General features: G+C 38.8%; 1 protein-coding gene across 1 annotated transcript in view; it reads right to left on the bottom strand.

The window, feature by feature from the left end:
- THSD7A (thrombospondin type 1 domain containing 7A) overlaps positions 1 to 21,301 on the bottom strand; it is a 332,730-nt gene that overhangs the window by 192,500 nt on the left and 118,929 nt on the right. Inside the window, exon 2 of the mRNA XM_077809385.1 lies at positions 2,041 to 2,872. Coding sequence (XP_077665511.1) covers positions 2,041 to 2,872 — 832 coding nt within the window. The remainder of the gene's footprint in view (positions 1 to 2,040; positions 2,873 to 21,301) is intronic.

The following is a 21,301-nucleotide window of genomic DNA, read 5'->3' as shown; positions in this document are numbered from 1 at the left end:
TATTTTTTGAACTTTTGTGCTGTATGTCTGAAAACCTTAGATAATTGGAAGGGTGGTATTAAATGCTGCCCTGAGGGAATGGTTGAACTAATTACACTTTTAAAAACTGAATGAAGAGTTAAATGACAAAGTGAAAATTCAAATGAAATATCCACAGTACAAGTTAATCTAATGGCAGTGGGTGACAAGTTAATTCAGATAGCAGGGTCATTCATATAACAGTGGGAGTCATATTAGTTAATCACCTGCTATACTTGAGGGAAGAAAGTGGGGAGGATCATATGACAGAAGGCAAAAAACAGAAGAGATCATGGAGGGAAGGGAGAAGAATTAAAATGAAGGAAAACATGCTGAGGGACTTGGGAAGGGAAAGTACCAGTTGGAGAGGGAGGCCCAGGAGGTAGAACAGAATGGAAGGAAATACGGGGATAAGAAGGAATGGTCAAAATCTAGGGGGGAAAAGAATCAGAGTGAAGATCTTGAAGAGAGAAAGGAATGTAACATTGGAGGAGAGAGTGTCACAGAAAAAGAAAGAGGATAGATTCATAGATTATAAGGCCAGAAGGGACAATTGTGATCATCTAGTCTGACCTCCTGTATAACATAGGTCATAGGACTTCCCTGAATTAATTCCTCTTTGAACTAGAGTATAACTTTTAGAAAAAAACATCCAATCTTGATTTAAGAATTGACAGTGGTGGAGAATCCACCACAACTTTTGATAAGTTGTTCCAATGGTTAATTATCCTCACTGTTAAAAATGCGTACCTTATTTCAAGTCTGAATTTGTCTAGCTTCAACTTCCAGCCACTGGATTTCATTAAACCTTTGTCTGCTAGATTGAAGAGGCTATTTTAGAACGTTTATTCCCCATGTAAGTGCTTACAAACTGTGATGAAGTAACCCATAACCTTCTCTGTTAAGATAAATAGATTGAGCTCCTGGAATCTATCACTATACGGGATGTTTTCTAATCCTTTAGTTGTTCTCATGACCCTTCTCAGTCTCCCAATTTATCAACATCCTTCTTGAATTGTGAACACCAGAACAAAAACAGTAATCCAATAGCAGTTGCACCAGTGTCAAATGCAGAGATGGTAACAGAGCCTCCCAACTCCCAGTTGATATTCCCCTCTTTATACATCCAAAGATTTCATTAGTCCTGTTGGCCACAGCACTGAACCCGAAACTCATGTTCAGCTGATTATTCAGCAAAACCTGAACATCTTTTTTAGGGTCACTGCTTCCATCCCCATCCTGTAAGTGTGACCCATATTGTTTGCTCCTAGATACATATCTTTACATTTGACTACATTAAAATGCATAGTTTTTGTGCCCAGAAATATAGAAGAAAGGTGCAAAAGGAGGAAAGAGAGAATTAAAATATTTGGAAATAAAATACACATTTTTGCAAGAAGTATCTTTTTCAGGAGCTTAGCCATAGGACACAAAATCAGTAACAGAAACCGATTATGTAAAGGGGAAACAGTACTTCACTCATTTGCATTTCAAAAACAAAAAATTCTGGAATAAATATATGTTGACTTGTTATAGATTCTTTTTCTAGCATCTATTAGACACTCACACCCCAGCCCTATTACTGTGTACACACAAAGCTTTAAATACAATAATGCAGACATCACCTGTCTCAACCATGCTTCACTTGTTATGGAGGAAAAATGTGCCAAAATGCCAGAGAAACAGAATGCACATTTGATGAGCAACCTCAGGCTTTCAGTGAGCCTTCTGGGATACATATTTAGACAAACAAAGGCTAGATGGTGTATAATGCTTAATAGGGCATGTTTAAGTGATATTTAGTATGATCAACACCACTTGTGCTATGTTTTTTCAAATGTATTATGGAAAAATCTTAAACTTCACAGAGTAAGGTAGAGTTAGAAATAGATTGCGTTATGCTGATATAAAAGTGTATACAACAGTACAATTATTAGGAGATTCTTCATTCTTTTCTTAAAGTTCCAACTACACACAGTCCAGACAGACACACAGATGTTCAAGTTAATAAACAGTGATTACCTCAATGCAGCAGTTTTTCCATTTTTGTGAGTACATGTAACCTGCCGGGTCTGATACCCAATCTGTATGTCCCAATATTTGTTCTCTTGTCTGTTCTGCCTATTTCGATTCCTCTTTTTCTTAATAAGCTCCCGAGCTTCAGGATCCCGAACTCCTTTTTCTCTGTCCTTCTCCTTTTCTTTGTTCTTCCCTCGTTTCCTTGCTTGCCTTATATGTCTTGAGTGGGGCACTGAGCATGTACTCCAGGGCCCCACATTCAGGCTATGCATGCTTTCTTCAGTAGTACATGGGACAGAGTGACAGATCTGAAATTCAGTCAGGTTAGGGCAGGCAGAGCCACCAAACTGAGGTGGAGCAACAATGTGACGAGTTCGATGCTGAAGCCCATTGCCACAGGTCTTGGAACATTCTGACCAGGGGGAGAACTCTGCCACAATACAGTCCTGACGGCAAGGGATGAGGCATGCCTGTTCCAGGCGTGGCTTTGGCTCAAAGTACTCGCATATGACATCCTCAGCAGAAACCCCATTTGATTTTTGGACACAAGTTACGTCTCTCATCTGGATTCCTTCTTCTCCTTTGATGCATTCCACTGGTTTTTCAAGATTCCTTGAAATAACTGGCTGGCACTGATTCCAATTGCCCAACTGCCAATCATACAGTTCTTTGTGCCAGTCACAAACCCTGAAACAGTTCTGTTGGTTCTCAGGCCTCTCTGTCTGTTTACAATTTGTGGGCAGTGTTGTCCATCCTTCCACATGAGCACACCATACTGCCCGTGTTTGGATACCACCTGGACCACATTCATCTCCCATACATCTTCCCCATGGACCTAGGAAACAAGATGAAAGCCACTGTAATATTTTACATTTAATTACTGCTTCATTATTAAACTCAAGATACAGCGAGAAAGCACAAGAATCAAGAGCATATTCTTTCCCAATAGCCCTACAAAGTAGGGTCTTCGTATGATCTGTAGGAAAGAAAAGTTATTGATTTTCACCTATTATAGAGTACAATCTTAGAGAGCCTACATAATAGAACAAGTGAGGGACTATCCCTCTGTTTTCTGGTCTTTTTGTGATTATAAATGGATTTTACTACATAGTTTTCTTTTCATGTTGAATAATTAAAATATTTCTGCTCTTGGAGTTCATCAGGGATTGATCACATCAGGATTGAGACATTATACAATTTATTTGTAAAAATTTGCTTTGCCAGCTAAACAGGAGAAAAGCTTCCCCACAGTATGTGTAAACAATCTCAGCTCCAACCTACAGGCAAACTCTTCTGGAGATCAGATTTTGGTTTTCTGTCTAGCTTTTCCAATGCAACCCAACTTCATAGTCACATGCTACATAGCTCTCGTTTTTCTAAATTGTGTCAAATAAAGAGAATAATATAAAAAAAAATCTGAAAAACAGTGGTCATTGCAGGTGATGTGAGACCTATTTTGCCAACTTTTAAATCCTCCCCAAACTACTAAAAAAATAAAGGAAGCAGAATAAGTAAGCCTTTGTTCTGAGTAACTCATGAAGAGTCCTAGTGAAATATATATTCAGAGATGACGTCTTACCAGTTCCTGGCAATTTACAGAACAATAGAAATAAGTGACGGAACAGAGACAGTAGGTCTGCAATGGGCATACTTGTTTAGACTAATAACAAAACCATTAGAATTATCATGGATTTTAAAGTTCATAATGTAAACAGTTTCTGTGGTTTTAAAAACAGGCACAATATTCAACAGGGCAAATTCACAAAAATCCACAAGTTACATAAGGGGAGGACTGTCACTGTGTTTATTATGAAAGCTACCGCCTGTTATTTTCCTGAGTTCTGACAAATTGATCAAAAGTGAAAAGATGCCACTTCTGTCTGCCAAAATTGCAAATCTGAACTAAGGGTGAAATGTTATGATATTCAGGTATATAAATTCTCAGCTATGACTTTATTGTTATAGTCACAAAATGAAAGTCAGACCTTTTGCATAGGTGTCTTTCTAAAACAAAGTATGAAAGATGCACAAGATTATATTACAACTAAAAAATAAACCTGTGCTGAATTTAGTGTTCTCTATTAAATCATTCATGCCCATTTACTCTACGTTGGAGAGCAAAGAAAGAAAATATAATCCAGCTAACTTTCTGTTGAAAAGCTGAAAAAAATACTGACCTTAGTGTGCATTTACTTATGTTCTCATAAGTTCTCCTATGTACTCAGTAAAACGCTGTTTTTAATTTTTGTTTCACTCCACTGTGGAAGAGGAGAAAGACAGGCTGTGTAGCAAAATTACAATCACAGTTTCTCCATAGTACAAATATCCACCACTAAACACAAACCTTATAAAACCAGGTGACTATCTAAAAAGTCCTTTCTTTGACAGAGAAGTTCCAGTGTCCACACACACACAATGGAGGCCAGACAATGCAATCTTTATTTATCTGAATGACCCCACTGATCATAATGGGACTATTTCCATGAGTAAAATTGTAGGATTTGCAAGGTTGAGCCCTTGTGACAGTGAAATAATTTTAAATATTTTTTTTTCATTTAGTGGCTGGCAGGAGTTTGGAGAGTCCCACAGACTTCAAAAACTTCCATTGGGAACGTTGCCTGTGATTCTAACATTAACTTCAGTGTGAGTTTTGGGAGCAGACTTTATGGTAAGATATGGCACTTAGTCTCCGTAGCCTTTGCTAGTGTACTTTTGAACAGACACTTGATTACAGTACACTGCAGAAGAGGCACTGTAGTTGAATAGTTTGCTTATGGATATTAAAACCTGAGCATTACATATATGATAGCAATGCCAGCTGGCAGACAGATTCAGCACATGCAAACTCCTGTACTGTTTTCTGCAGATTACGTTTGAATTAGGGTTTCCAAGGTTTAGCAAGATACCCAGAAAAATAACCAGCAGGACAGTGGGGTGGGAGGAGGTATTGTTTCATATTCTCTGTGTATATATAAAGTCTGCTGCAGTTTCCACGGTATGCATCTGATGAAGTGAGCTGTAGCTCACGAAAGCTCATGCTCAAATAAATTCGTTAGTCTCTAAGGTGCCACAAGTACTCCTTTTCTTTTTGCAAATACATTTCCGTTTCCATTTCAGTAAGATTACCCTAGTTTATCTCTAACCAGCCTTCCACAAATGACATAATCATCATTGTATTCATTGTATTCTAAATATATTTACATTGAGCACAAAGCAATTGCATTTCCTCAGAAAATTGCGTGGAGTTCTATTTAAGAACACCAACCAAGTCTAAAGGAAAAGAATAAAAACCTGCTTATAATCACCAACTAAAGCAAGGACAGTAATATAATCACAACTGAACATAAAGCTAACTCATTCAACTTGCAGACTGGAAACTCCTGTCTTATCACATCACTGCACCTTGTATTTACCATGTGTGTCCAATTAAGAGAAACTCTTTTAAAGATCAGATCTTTGTCACTAAACTCCAGATGAAGGGTCACTATTTTGGCATTCATTTGAGCCTTGAAATAATGAAGTATTCAAGAGAGAGTGCACCATATCTAAAAATTGTTCCTGACAGCTGAGCATTGCTGTCCCACATAAATCTCATGTTCATACTAATCTAAATGCTAAAAATTGTAGTTAGGTCATTAAACGCAAACTGCAGTAATGTTAATGTGAAAAAATGGTAAAAATGCTGTATTGGAAGGTGATAAATGGGCTCTGCATTTATCTGTGGAACAGTATGAACTAACTCCACAATTTTAGCTGCACCTTCTAGCACTGCTATGATGTCAATGGTTTTAACACAGCCATAAAATCTGCTGTCGGATAAAAGATGGCACAAAAAGAGTTAGAATAAAAGAATATTAAAACAAAACAAAAAACAACACAGAATACCTTGTCTATTTTTAAAAGTTCTACGCATAGAAGACAAATGGAAAATGTATTAGTTCTGTGTGTGGGGTTTTTTGGGGTGGGGGGAGTTATAAAATTGAAAATGGCTTCCTTTTAAAAATGAATATTTGAAAGTTTTAACTTCATCAAGTGGGTGAGAACCAAATGGACTACTCACATACTTCAAGTGAAGCACTGCACAATGTTTGCAGGAGGGAGACCCTTGTAAATTTCATCTCCTAAATATTCAACTGCATGGGCCAGTATTTCTGCAGGCTTTCATGAGAATGTATTAATTTGGCTAAGGAAAAAATGTTGTAATATTTTGCAAATGAATTGTATCTGAGGGCAACTGCCCTCAAAACTTCCTAAATCTGTAAATATCCACCACAAGAAGTTTCACTAATTTTCTTAGTGAAAATGGTGACTTTTCACTCGTGTTTATCTACCTATCAATCTTAGGCCTTAATTATGTCTGAAGGGGAAGAAAAATACAAAATCTCAATGGAAGAGGAGAGAGAAGAATCATATGAACGAAAATAATGAATCAGGCCCTCCAAATCATGAGATTTTAAAAATAATAAATTTGGGTCTCTGGTTTATAAGCCTTTAAAATTCACATTTATAAGCTTTACTCTACAACCATGAGAGCTCAATATATAGTATTTTTATTAATATTTTTTAAAATTACTGGCTCATACACCATTATGATCATTGAGTCTGACCTCCTGCACATTGCAGGCCACAGGACCTCCCTCACCCACTCCTGTAACAGACCCATAACCTCTGGCTGAGTTACTGAAGCCCTCAAATCATGATTTAAAGACTACAAGTTACAGAGAATCCACCATTTACACTAGTTTAAACCTGCAAGTGACTCGTGCTCTATGCTGCAGAGGAAGACGAAAAAAACCCAGGGTCTCTGCAAATCTGAACTGGGGAAAATTTCCCGCCAAACCCAAATATGGCGATCAGTTAGACCCAGAGCATGTGGGCAAGACCATCCAGGCAGACACCGGGGAAGAATTATCTGTAGTATCTCAGAGCACCCCCGCAGCCCCACCATCTACTGTACCATCACAGGCCATTGGAGATATTTGCTAGCAGTCGCAGACTGGCCACATGCCATTGTAGGCAGTCCCATCATACTATCCCCTCCATAAACTTATCAAGCTCAGTCTTGAAGCCACTTAGGTTTCTTTGCCCCCCACTGTGGCCCTTGGAAGGGCTGTCCCAGAACTTCACTCCTCTGATGGTTAGAAAGCTTCATCTAATTTAAAAAATAAACTTGTTGATGGCCAGTTTATATCCATTTGTTCTTGTGTCCACATTGGTGCTTAACTTAAATAACTCCGCTCCTGCCCTAGTATTTATCCCTCTGATTTATTTATAGAGTGCAATCATATCCCCTCAGTCTTCTTTTGGTTAGGCTAAACAGGCCAACCTCCTTGAGTCTCATCCTATAAGGTAGGTTTTCCATTCTTCAGATCATCCTAGTAGCCCTTCTCTGCACCTGTTCCAGTTTGAATTCATCTTTCTTAAACAATGGAGATCAGAATTGCACACAGTTTTCCAGGTGAGATCTGACCAGTACCTTGTATAACAATACTAATACTTCCCTGTCTCTATTGGAAATACCTTGCCTGATGCATCCTAGGGCTGCATTAGCCTTTTTCAAGGACACATCATGTTGGTGGCTCATAGTCATCCTGTGATCAACTAAAACACCCAGAGAGATTCTCCAGGAACAAGGGCTTTAAAGAAAAACACCAAATATCACAAAACACATGCTAAAATCATTAAACTGGCAACACTACTTGACATTCTGGAAGTCCATGAATCCTTTTTATGCTAAAGGAATGTCCAATGGTTTAAATATTATTAAACGAGGCTGAAATGACTGCTGCGTCATTGTATTATAATGTGACTACTGGCTGAAAGCACACCTAGACAAAAGGTGGCTTCCAGACCCTCATGAAGACAGAACACCCCAGAGCTGAGGTTTTCCTTGATAAGTTCAGATTTGTGATTCCTCTCAGAGTTTTATCCAGAAAACATTATTGCGATGGGTTCGGTCACAGAGACCCCCTTGGGACTGTTACCTAATGTGCTGAAACTACCTCTAAGCCCATTTTTCCTGTTAGCTTGGGACTCCAGAACCCTACCTTGTTGAGGCAGACATGCTAGTCTGCTACAACACAGACCCAGGTCTGGTCCATGCCCCCAAAGCTGCAGACTTTAACCAAAAACTGCTCAGCAAGTCACTTATCTCCAGCACCCAGACACTCAGTTCCCAACGGGATCCAAACCCCAAACAAATACATTTTACTCTGTATAAAGTTTATATAGGGTAAACTCATAAATTGTCTGCCCCCCATAACACTGATAGAGAGATATGCACAGCTGTTTGCTCCCCCAGGTATTAATCACTTACTCTGGGTTAATTAATAAACAAAAGTGATTTTATTAAGTATAAAAAGTAGGATTTAAGTGGTTTCAAGTAATAATAGACAGAACAAAGTATGTTACCAAGAAAAAAAACCCCAAAAAACGCAAGTCTAAGCCTAATACATTTAAGAAACTGAATACAGGTAAATCTCACCCTCAGAGACGTTCCAATAAGCTTCTTTCACAGACTAGACTTCTCCTTAGTCGGGGCCCAATCCTTTCCCCGGTACAGTTCTTGTTAGTTCCAGCTCAGGTGGTAACTAGGGGATTTCTCACCACTGGCAACCCCCTTTTGTTCCACCCCCTTTTATATCTTTGGCACCAGGTGGGAATCCTTTGTCTCTCTCTGGGTTCCCACCCTTCCTTCTAAATGGAAAAGCACCAGGTTTAAGATGGATTTCAGTATGATGTGACATGTTCACATGTCCTGTGAGACTTCATTACCCACTGGCTGGCACCCACGTATACAGAAAGGCTTACAAGTAAACAGAGCCATTTACAAATAATTGTTCCGGTTAATGGGAGCCATCGAGATCCCAAGCCACTATTAATGGCCCACACTTTGCATAGTTACAGTAGGACCTCCGAGTAATACTTCATATTTGTAGTTTTAGATACAAGAATGATACATTCATACAAATAGGGTGAACACACTCAGTAGATTATAAGCTTTGTAGTGATACCTGACAAGAGACCTTTTGCATGAAGCATATTCCAGTTATATCATACTCACATTTATAAACATATTTCAATAAAACACATGGAGTGCAACATCACAATTATATTTCATGGTGTGGGGGGGAAGTATTCCTTTGTCTTATATTCATTTTCTGTTTGTATGATGGCGGGAGGGGGGGTAGCGGGAGTTAGTTTTTCATCATGCTTGATCCATGCTTGATCTTGATCTACAAGATGAAGGCTCCTTCCAGATCCCACCCCTCCAGTAATCATCTTACATCTTGAAGCATGAGTTTTAGCACAATACTATTCTTATATATAATGTAAATCTATCCCCTCATTATTTATGCTTACTAAATACAGTTCTGTGGACTTCATAGCCACTTCTTATGCAGGAAGGAGTCTCCCCCTCCCTGCACGGAATTCACCCTGCAAGGTAGGAAATTCCCTGAGAACAGATGGAATATTATCATTGCACACTAGTACTGTGATCTTCTGTGGGTTCCAAAGCCTTATTCTGTTGATTTATAATTCTACCTTTTACTTTACCTACCTCCAAAATAATTTCAAGACAGAGCTTTTCTTTTTGTAAAAGCCCGCTTGTCCATTTCTTGTTCTGATGGGTGGTTTTAGCACCAACAAATGAGCCATGTAAAAAAGAAACTATAAAACAGTTCCAAAACCAAATTATGCAAACAATAACTGCTAGGCATTCATTCCTATCTCTTAAAATAAGTTTGACTGTAAAATATGTCTACATCCTTTAAATAAGCTCCTTTGTTTTCCCCTACTGGATTAAAAGAGGGTTGTTTATAGAACTGAAAATCCCCAGTGCAAAAGAACCATGAGCTGCAAAAACCAATAACTTAGTAATGTACTGTAGCCTATTTGCTGAACTGCACTTTTCTGCTTTCACTCTGAAGTAACATACAATTTTATAAATGGATTGCTGGTGAATACCAACCAATCATATTTATGTGAACCGCTGAGCAGAACTGCTTTTGAGTGTGTTTTGGATCATGAAGTCAAAGGACACTTTAGAATGGTGGCAAATTTGACCTATGTGTTTTACTTGCATCTGTTGGCAAAGTTCATCGAAGTCTTTACACATTTAAAAAAAAAATATTGCAGTAGAAAAAAACAAACACACTCTAAAATCACAAACTTGTGTGGCTTTGGAGATAGATGGAATTTAAAAAAACAGAAATAGTTTTCATGATATAGATTCCAAAGAATTGTCTCAAACAAGAGAGTGAGAAAATACCATATTTAAATGTTAGACTAGTTTCATCTCAGGTGTAACACCATTGGCTTTAATGGAATTATTCCAGGGATGAATTTGGGTAATTTTACCAATGTTCTTTTGCACCAGGACACAGTAATGTACAGAACAATAAAGGTTAGATACATAGCACTAGGTTGGTTGAAAAAACAATGCTTATATTCACACATGGGACATTTATGACTAAATTTACTGAAAATATTGGCACCACATTAACAATAAATGCAAGGTAATAATGATCCATGTTAAGGAACATCTTGTACAGAACATGTGCCTGCTGAAACATGGTTGTATAATAAATGGATCAATACTGAAGTTAATATTGCAAATTATTGGTTTAATTCATTTTTACATTAATATACATTTTATATATTAATATGTTTTGAATAAATGTGATCTTGAGTGCTGAAAAGGTACCAAATTTCAATAGGGTAATGGAGCAGAAAGTGCTCTCTGTGTGGGAATCCCATTTAAGTGGATAGTAAATTTGTTTGTGGAGCACCCACAGGACAGTGCTAGGTTGGGAGAGGCAATCAGCACATTGCTGCTGAAAGCGCACCTAATCTATAATTTGTACAAGTCTGATAATTTCCATCCCTACAATGGCTGGCTGGCATATAAATGACTCATGAGGGAATCAGGTAAGTGCTTAATGTACGTATGTATGTATGGACCCCCCCCCCCCACATGCCCCTGCCCCAGTTTATTACATTGCAAATAAATAACAATTCACTAATACAGCACTTTTCGTGCATAGATCTGAAAGCACTTTAGGAGGGGCAGTACAGTTATCCCCACTTTACAGAGGATGAAACTGTGGGATAGGGAGGTGAAGTGATTTGAAATTTTGTCAGGAATCTTTTCAAATCAGGGTGCCCAAATGGTGCATCCAATTAGGTGCAGTGAATCTGGTCCATGAGGTGTTCCCCTGAGTTGGAGAATCCTCTGCTGGCAAAAATCTATGTTCTTACGCTATGATTCTGGCACCCAGCATAGCGGAAGTGTCAGGGAGAAAAAGGGCTGGAATAAATGTGTTTCTATGCTGTGGCAGCCTCCAGATGCTGGAATAATCCCTGGGGTTACTAGCCGGTGATATAATTTAGAGCAGGGATCGGCAGCCTTTGGCATGCGGCCCGTCAGGGAAAGCTGCTAGAGGGCCAGGATGGTTTGTTTACCTGCAGTGTCTGCAGGTTTGGCCGATCACAGCTCCTACTGGCTGCAGTTCACCGTGCCAGACCAATTGGGGCTGCGGGAAGCGGTGCGGGCTGAGGGATGTGCTGGCCGCCAAAGGTTGCTGATCCCTGATTTAAAGCATCTCCAAGGCTACTCTAATCTATCTGAGGGACCATCTCCAGGACTGGGGAGGGAGGCTGGAAAGGGCTTCTTTGCACTCCCCCTTCTCTCTTTTTAAAATTCAGAATCTGCAACAGGAAATCAGGCTTTCCCAGCATGATGTCCACTGGTAGCAGGGAAACCATCAAACCCCAAAGCTTCCTAGAAATCTTATGCATTTGGATTGTTATGTAAAAGAACCAAGGGTTTAAATGATCCAAGGGCAAAGGTTATAGTTTAAAGTATGAATTTTTGTGACTTCTGAAGTTTTTGTGAAGAAAACTAAAGGCATTTGGGTCACAATGTCTAAAATTTACACTTTCCTATTTGAAAATGTAAGGGATTAATGGTCTGTTACTAGAGGAATGTATGTGAAAGTTATTTCTTTTTTATTACAATTAATGTACAGATGGCCTGCTATCTACATATACATATTTGAAAACCTGCATTTAGAAATGTTCTAATGTGTATTTGTCTTAGAGAGTATTATCAACCTTTGGAAACCTTTACAAGCGCTCATAAATATGTAGTTAGTTTTATTTTTAAAAAAATTATATAATTTTATTTATTAGATAGACCACATTGGATACCATATATTGTATTAGAAATTTTAGTTTTGGAATTGCTTTAATAAATAATAACCCCAAATAATGTATACTAAGGTCCTGATCCTGCATGACTTCAGAGGTCCTCTATGCTAGTGTAGGGGATCTGCCAGTGCACAGCTCATTGCAGGACCAAAGCCAAAGACAGCAAATCTGTGCACTATTCATCTGCCTGGAATGTGAAGTGTATGGTATATGTCTATCTGGCGGCTGAAATTGTCACTTTGTTGTACATCCATTGGAACTAAAGGATACAAACCTGATAGCTCATATTAACAATACATTCCACTTTTGGTCTGTGAAAAGAAAACATACTATTTTAAATACAGTAAATTTCCTAATCACTATTAAATTTAACAGGTAGTATTAATTTAGAGCTAGGTGAACTTCAACCAGATGACTCATCTCACAAGCATTTACTGACCATGCCTCAGTGAGAGTTACTATAAGGTTAGTTCCACAGTTAATCCTGAAAAATTGGTATCTCATTGGGTCTAATTTTAGTTTTGTTATTTGGTTAATTTTTAAACTCAAACTTAATGTGGAAAAAATAATTTCAAATATATTTCTAACCTTATAAGGAATCCTATGGCAGAAACAATTATGAGAGAAATAGTAAAACGGTACTTTTCTTTTGAAAGTAATTTCTGGGTACCTGCCTTATTTCAGCACACTGACCTATTTTCAGTTACATGCTATTCTGGTATTTTGAGTGTGTTCAGTAACTCAAAACTTGCTTCTAAATGTGTACTTTTAATTGTGTGTGACTAAAACCTCATATTAGCACATGCAAATAGAATTTGTAGATGCACAATTCTGTAAGTAACAGGTAAACCACATTTTCTGCATGCAAAAGTGAGTTTGAAGGAATGTAAACAGAGTTTGTTTTTAGAAAATTGTCTCATAAGATGAAAGAGAATGAATCAATTTATTTCATCACATCTACGGGCCTTCTAAGTCAAGATCTCATAGAGTATCATAGTGATGAGTTAACTAGAAATACCACAGACACAAAAAATAGATAAAATGTGCATATTTTGTTACAATTTTATAACACGATTCATATGCTCTGGTAACCATTCTGATGTGTATTATTCACAATGTGTCATAATATATTATTGTATCTGGCAAGTGTCATATTTAATGACTAGTTGTGCTGTAACTGTATTAATCACATGATACTTAAGGCAAACTTGGTTATCTTGCCATCCTTCTTGGAAACCAGAGCAGCAGATAATATTCCTGCCACCTGAATGAAGACCATATTGAAGCTAAATTGCCAAAAGTCAATTTACAGCAGTAGGAATAAACTTTAATAATGTATGAAAAAGACTGATAGAACAGCTCTATAACCATATTCATCACAGTAAGGGGACAAAAGACAAACAGATGATGAGAGGGAAAAAAAAGTGGGCATCTGACTATTTAGGAGTCCACATGCATTTAATTCAAATTTTGTTGGTCTGTTAGCTATGGCAACCTACTCCTGGTAATGGGATGTAAAGCAGGTATGTTTTAGGATTACAGGTTAAAATCTAATAATCTATATTATTTATTATATAGTGCCAAGCAGCACTGCAGGCACTTTTTACATGGGAGGAGGAGGAATATAAAGAAAATTTGGCATAGACTGTGAATTAACCTCAGAAGTACCATAACTCCAGTAAAAAAGAAAATTACTTATGAGAGGCCTTTGTAATCATAATCAAAGACAATAATTCTGCATACTTCACGTGACTGATTTAATGTTGTAAGATCAAACATATGAATAAGGAGGACTGCAATATAAAATGAACAACTGATATACAGACAGCTGCAGGAAACTGATTTAGCTTTAAAATAAATTATAGGCATTTGTAGAAAAATGAAATTAGTAAAATACAGCTTTATGCTAATTAATCAGCAGGAGCTAGACTACGTAGCATCATTTAAAACAAAACCTAGAAATGAAAGTAATCAAAGTAACAATTTAAATGGGAGTCCAGACTCCTGCTCAGAACAAGTTCAGATATTATATTGATGAAAATGCTAGGAGACCCGCCTAGAGCTGCCACCATTGGTATTACCCAGACCAACAATAACAGTGGTGGGGAATTTTAAGAAAATATGCCTAGCACAGCCAAGCTTCAGAGACGATTGTCCTACATGTTATTGGAGCTGCTCTTTGTGCAGAATCTTTCGGCACTCTATGCCCTGCTGAGGTAGTATGGGGTAGCTGTCCAGATTGCACTGATCATGGCTGAGGCAATGTGCTGTTTGTGGGCACAAACATTTTCATATTAGGAAGAAAATTGCTGCTTTTGGACACACTTCAACCAGAGTTGTTTTACCACATTGAGATGAGCGTGTCATGAACAGGTCACAAAAGCACAGGTGTACTTGTAGCATTAACGTGCCCTAATTTGTTATGCAATCAGTTCATTTCATGTTGTAAACCGAGAATCAGACAGGAGCTTGGTAGAATTTATTTACATGAAACTCTTCATTGTAACTGTAGTGATTTTACAATATAATTTGTCATTTGTGATGCTTTGCTTTTTTACAGTAATCTCTGCAGAAGACAATAGTTAAGATTCTTTCTCTAAGCTGCGGGAGGATTAATATTTATTTTTGTTAGGGAAGAGAGAGTTAGGTGAATTACCATTAATAGAAGTTTATTCTGAACTTTTAGGGAACTGTTACAATGAAGACAAAGCTCCAAGATAAAGACAACTCAGGCTCACAACAAAAATGATTTGTAGATACAATAATTTGTTAGGGTATGTCCCTAATGCTTTGGGATTGTGTTTTCCAGCTTGAGTAGATTGACATGCATCACCTCTGCGCGAGCTATCGCGCTAAAACAGCAATATAGCTGGGGGAAGCACGGGCAGCAGCTTAAGTGAGCTACCTGAGTACAAACCTGCCTAGACCTCCAGGTATGTACTCAAGCTGGCAACCTGAGCCAACATCTGCACTACCCGCTGCTACACTGCAATTTGTAGCATGCTAGCTCGAGCAGAGCTCGTGTGTGTCTGTCAACCTGAGCTGAGACGCATGCTCCCAGCCAGCGTAGAGTCTAGTCATATCATTAGGGTGAGAATGGCATTCACAACTACTGAAAATAGAGCAAACTACTACATTCCTTACACTGCTTCAAGTGTTAATGTGATCAGCAGTTAAAGGAGAAACATGAACCCACAAACTCAAATCCTGGATAGTAAGTGAAGGAGGATAAAAGGTTTTCAGCTGTGTAACTTTTTTGTAGTTTGTAAATCTTAAAGTACAGGGCCTAATCTTATTCCCATTCAGATGAATGAAAATTTTGCCACTGACTTCAATGGGAACAGGTTTGGACCCATACTGTGTTTTTGATTAGGGATCTCAGTTTATCATCAGAAACTGAGATCTGGACCGAACAAGATAGTGAGCAGCCAAGTTATTATTGAATTTTTAGTATTTAAAAGGGAATGTATCTAGTGAGCCTTCTGGAAGACCAATTAGTAGAAATCTACTTTCCTTGAGTTTAGAGGGAAGTGACTATGAACCTTAAAAAAAATATTGCAGACTTAGACTATTCTTAGCTTTATCGGAAGCCTGCTGAGAAGAGCAAGGGGGTGGGGTGGACTGAGGTGAGGCAGGGGTGCGCTGGGTAAAGTCAGAAAGATCCAGGACAAAAGTCAGAGGTTACAATTTTAGGCCAAGCAGCAAATCTCAAGAGGAGTCAAAAAAGCCACAGATCAAAGAGTCGCTGGAGGACTCAGGAGACACAATTCAGAATATAAAGTGCAGCCCCTGATAGCTGAACCAGTCAAGCAACAGAATAAATAGCAGGCAGCAGAGAATGAAATATCTAGTATCAGAGCAGCAGCCAAATCAGGTATAGATCTGGTATGTGAAACTGTAGTAAAGTAAGCATGGGTATATTGTAATGTATTTATACTATCTAGATTTACTTTAAATATTTATGGTGATAATGAAGAATGAATGTTATTTGGGGCCAAGTACTTTTGTGACATTAGCAGAATGTGAAAGATAAAAAAGGGAAAGCTTCTGGGTATCAGCAATGTGTGTACATTGTATACTGTAATACGATGAGGGATGCTAGCAAAATGCCTAAATGCTGGATATATTCTTGATAGTTCATTTACACAGAATTTGCTATGTTGCCAAAATGGGCACAGTGGAGTAATGTTGTGACAACTATAAGGGTGCTGTTTAATAAAAGTTAATGCTGTTTGGGGCTCTCTCACTAGCTGGTGTTTCTGTACAAATTTTTTGATTAAGTGCTCGCCAATAAGGGACCGTCTGGAATGAAGATGGCTAATTATGGTCACCTACCAGCTTCCACTTAAGGGCAGTTAAGGGGCACTGCCAGAACTATTAGCTCTGACAACACTGGCTCAGTCACCCAGACAGCCCACTGCTGTGGTTTGAAAAGGAGGGGCTAAAGCCACTAACACTTGAAGAAGACTGCAGGAAAACAAAGAACACATCTAGGCTTTAAAAGGACACTTTCTTGAGGATGTAGGGGGAGGACCAGACATACACAGAGATAGAGGACCCCTCAGGGGTGTCAGAAAGAGACAAGTATATCGAGGTCACCATTACGGGACAGCAGAACTTTGGGTTAAAAAACAGACATGTGTACAGGTTGTTTTAACATCCTTTTTACACTAATTCTTTGTTCCAACGGATATATAAAAATATTTTAAGAATTTTATTGGTCAGTATATTGCTGGTCACAGGATTCTGAAGGGAGGAAACACTGGTGCCTGAAACCTAGCCAGGTGTGCAGGGTGATGGTGATTGGTATACAGGGGATGGTGTAGTCAGGTCCTGGCCCAAGAGAGGGAGAATTGTGGGGTCAACCCTCACACAAGTAGGGCAAGAGGCCTAATACTTGAGAGAGCTACATTCAGAAAGACCAGAAAGGGCACAGAGATACCACTAGCCCCATAATGGTGCTAGCTGTATTTCGCTTTATATATATATTTAACTGTGTATTTTTTTAAGCATTTGTATCATACAATTCCACTGAAGACTTCTACAGTACATTTTTAACATGGCATCTAAGAAACCTGCTATGATGAAAGTCCAGGCAATAAGGCCTGATTGATAGATAAATGTTTACTTTTTTCATCTTTCTCATCCTTCTCAGAATCCTTTGGATATGCCATCATTTGCTGAATGTATTGTGCTTGCACACTGACACTCCTTTCAACATGATGTGGGGTTGAGGATGTAATCAATGTTACAGTTTAAATTATTCTAAAACTTGAAGAACACGATGATCCTGTTTCTCTAGATGACAAAGAAAATGTGACTGAAAACTAGTTCAGATAAAGATGCTGCAGCTATTGATTTAGCTGGCCCTCCAAACTGATGATTCCCCCTGGATTCTAAGGGCTATATATATTTTAAGAGTCTGACCAAGCCGTCAATGGAAAACAATGTGTGTGAAATTGCACACTTAAATGAGTATGCACATGCAAAAGGTCATGTAGATTTTTTTACTAGCCAAAACTACAGAGAGATGTAAACGTACATATTTTCAATACAACTGATGTACTTTGGTTTTAAGGAGAACTGAAGGCTTCAGAAATAAGCTGATTCACACCAAAAAAGGCTTATTTCTTGCCAGAGAACCATTACTAGTGGCACTGAATTCCTGAAATTGTTTGAAAAACTACTTTATCAGATGACATAAATATGGATCATGGATCAACCCCATTCACTTTTAAAACCTGGGCCAAGAGTCTTCTAATGTCCTCTGGGTCTATGTATTCCTAATCCTATTGATCCTGATCCTACTGAGCCTGTACATTGTCAGACCTGTCTGTTGAACTCTTCTAAACTTAAAAAAATGTTACATAAAAATAAAATATAACACAATAATTGTTAACATTTCACATAAAAACAAAGATGTTCTCAGATAATGTTTCTCTTATTAAGTATCTAACTACTGGAGCAGCAATGGGCCCATAGTTTGCTCACCTAACTCATGAGTAGTCCTCCAGTTTTTAATTGGACCACTTGTGTGAATAAGTCAAGAAAAATGTGTCCCATGATACATAACTTATAGTTACAATATTCCCCAGTGGAGAATCATCACTGCTGCAGTACCTAGGCGCTTGTAAGAGAGCTTTAACTCCCATCTTAGAACATCTTATGTTTAAATTCCTTCACTGATTAAATACTATAGTAACTTACACTGATATTGCTTTACAACGGGCACTGAATGATTCTCTCATTGATTACAAGTTTTGACAGAGTGTGGAGTGTATAATTTGTACAGTATAAACATAATACAGAAAGTAATCTGCATGCTTAAGATTTCTGTTAAAATATATAATGCCAATTCCTTGTTCTTCTGCCTGAAAAATCTGAAAACTAACTGGTTCAGAGCTTGGGGGGGTGGAGGGGGAAGAGCATCAAAACCCCTTATAAGTTTATATATTTGTTGTTTATAATTTTTATGGCACTGCTTTGGTTGAACTGATTGCAATTTTTAAACAAACTACATCAGAACTGACAATTTGTATATCACATTTCTGCCCACTATAATTTGAATTTACAGAGATATAAACCCGTAACAATAAGTATTTATAGTGAAAACATTGACAGCCTCCAGAATGGCTGGTGCAATGCTATAATTTAGTGCATTTGCTACTGTGTGTATATATAAATAAAAGACTGACAGACAGCTCATTGTGAAAAATGATGAGGTTTAGCTTTTTTGTCACAACCTGTTATACATTTCTTTCCTTTTGGTTTGCTATACCATAAGCTGGTTCTCAATAAAAATAATATTCAACTTCTTAATCGTTCCTTCCTCAAAAGCTTTTTATTTAGCATGGATTTGTATCCTCTAACTATATATATTTTCTACCATAAAATGTAGCCTAGGAGTAGCAGCCAAAATGAAAACTGAATGCATACAAGAAAGGAATACTTAATTTGAGTGTATAGTTTAAAAAGAGACTGAGCTTTCTAAATTTTGCAAAGCAATTACCTGGCTTTGAGTTTCTAGTGACACTGTAATAAATACTCTTGATTTGTGAGATATTGAAAACATATTTTTCTCTTTTGGTCTGTTCTCACAGAAAGCTAAATCCAAACCTTTCTTGGTTTAGTTAGAGATGGTATTAAAGCATATTAATGTATTAATAAAGTGCCCCTCTTTTACGTTGAAAAGTTGACTGAAAAAACACTAACATTTCTCTCTTAAAAAAACAAACAAACAAATAAGTTGCTTCCAGGGCACAGTAGACACCTTTGAGAATTTAGTAACTAGGCTGTAGGGCTTTATTACCCCATTGAATTATTATTCAATTGCTTTGCTTGAATCCCCTTCTCCCACCCTTCATCTGATTTTATCATTTCTAATTGTCAAATACTCTGAACCAGGGACGGTCTCCTCCTAATGTAATACAGCACCTTGAACATTTTAGGCTAGGGGTGGGCAATAATTTTTGCAGGGGGCCACTCCATGAATTTTGGTAAGTTGTTACAGGCCGCACATTTCTACTATATTAACGGAGGGCGTGCAGTGTCTGGGAGGGAATTTGGTGCAGAAGAGGGCTCCGGGAAGGGGAAGGGGATTGGAGTGCAGGAGGAGGTGCAGGGTCTGTGAGGGAGTTTGGGTGCAGGAGGGGGTTCTGATCTGGGATGGGGTGCGGGAGGGAGTGCGAGGTGCAGGCTCTGGCCGGGAGATGCTTGCACAGATGGGTCCCAGCCAGCTGTGCAGCAAGGCTCAGGTAGGCTGCCTGCATGCCGTGGCCCCACACCGCTCCCGGAAGCAGCTGCGGATGGCTGCTGCTGGCAAGTGTCTGTGTGCCCCTTGCGGGGAGGAGGGAAGCAAGTCTCAGTGCGCTGCCTGAAACCGCAAGCTCTGCCCCTGCAGCTCCCATTGGCTGGTTGCCGGCCAATGGGAGCTGTGAGGATGGTGCTGGGAGCGGGGGCAGTGCACGGAGCCACCTCCCCCCTTGCTGGGGGAGCACAGAGACATGCCAGCAGCAGTCGGCCACTTCTGGGAGAGGTGTGAGGCCACAGCAGGCAGACAGCCTGCCTGACGCCCCGCTGTGCCACAGGACTTTTAGCTGCCCAAAAATCGCGAGGGGACAGCCAAAGAGCCTGGTGGGCCAGACAGAAACGTTAGGTGGGCCGGATCTGGCCTGCAGGCTGTATTTTGCCCACCTGTTTTAGGCTGTGCTACATAGGCAAATAATTAATCATTATATATCAACATTACTATTAAGGTCAGCTTTAGAAACATTAGAAACTCAGTTTGATGATGGACTGTTCTCTTTGCAGGGCTACTGAGAACAAAGAGTAGATAATGTACTACGATATGTAGCAATTTTTCTTCAGTACTGTAAAGATGGAACAAAGTCACTTCAGTTATCTGAGCCTATTTATGCAAGTTTGAAATAATTCTAATAATTATGACAGTTCTGATCTTGACTAACCAGTTTCAACTAAAGCTCCATTACAATTATAATTTTTAGCAGTGAGAACAAACCCCCTTGTCCCAATACAATGTTGGTGGCAGCAGAACTAAAGTAGTTTGCTTCTTTAGGGGAGGGAAAGTGTTGGAAAGCCCTCTTCAAGACCCACTGTGCATCACAGAGGCTATGATTTGCTTTGTAGGGATTTATAAGAACTTTTTTCTTGGTTTTGAGTCATATGTTTTCACTGCCTTCAACCATGAATTTTGTATTCAAACTAACTCAAACCTCAAAGCAAAATTCAGTAGAAAGTTCCAAATTTCACCAGATTTCCATTATAGAAAACCAATTATTTTGCATGATTTCCATTTAATCAGGCCTGATACACTGAAGAGAGGTTCCAGATAGATCTAGAGGTTCATAAATAGGGATGCTAGGCATCCGGTTTTTTACCAGAATGCCCGGTCAAAAAGGGACCCTGGCGGCTCCAGTCGGCACCAACTCCTAGGCTGTTAAAAGTCCGGACAGCGGTGCAGTGGGGGCCCAGGATTAAGGCAGGCTCTCTGCTTGCTTTGGCTCCATGCAGCTCCCGGAAGTGGCCGCCAGGT

Source organism: Eretmochelys imbricata, chromosome 2 (assembly GCF_965152235.1).
Source record: "Eretmochelys imbricata isolate rEreImb1 chromosome 2, rEreImb1.hap1, whole genome shotgun sequence".
Classification (NCBI taxonomy): domain Eukaryota; kingdom Metazoa; phylum Chordata; order Testudines; family Cheloniidae; genus Eretmochelys; species Eretmochelys imbricata.
The sequence above is the reverse complement of the archived record's forward strand: the minus strand, read 5'-3'. Positions and strand labels throughout refer to the sequence as shown.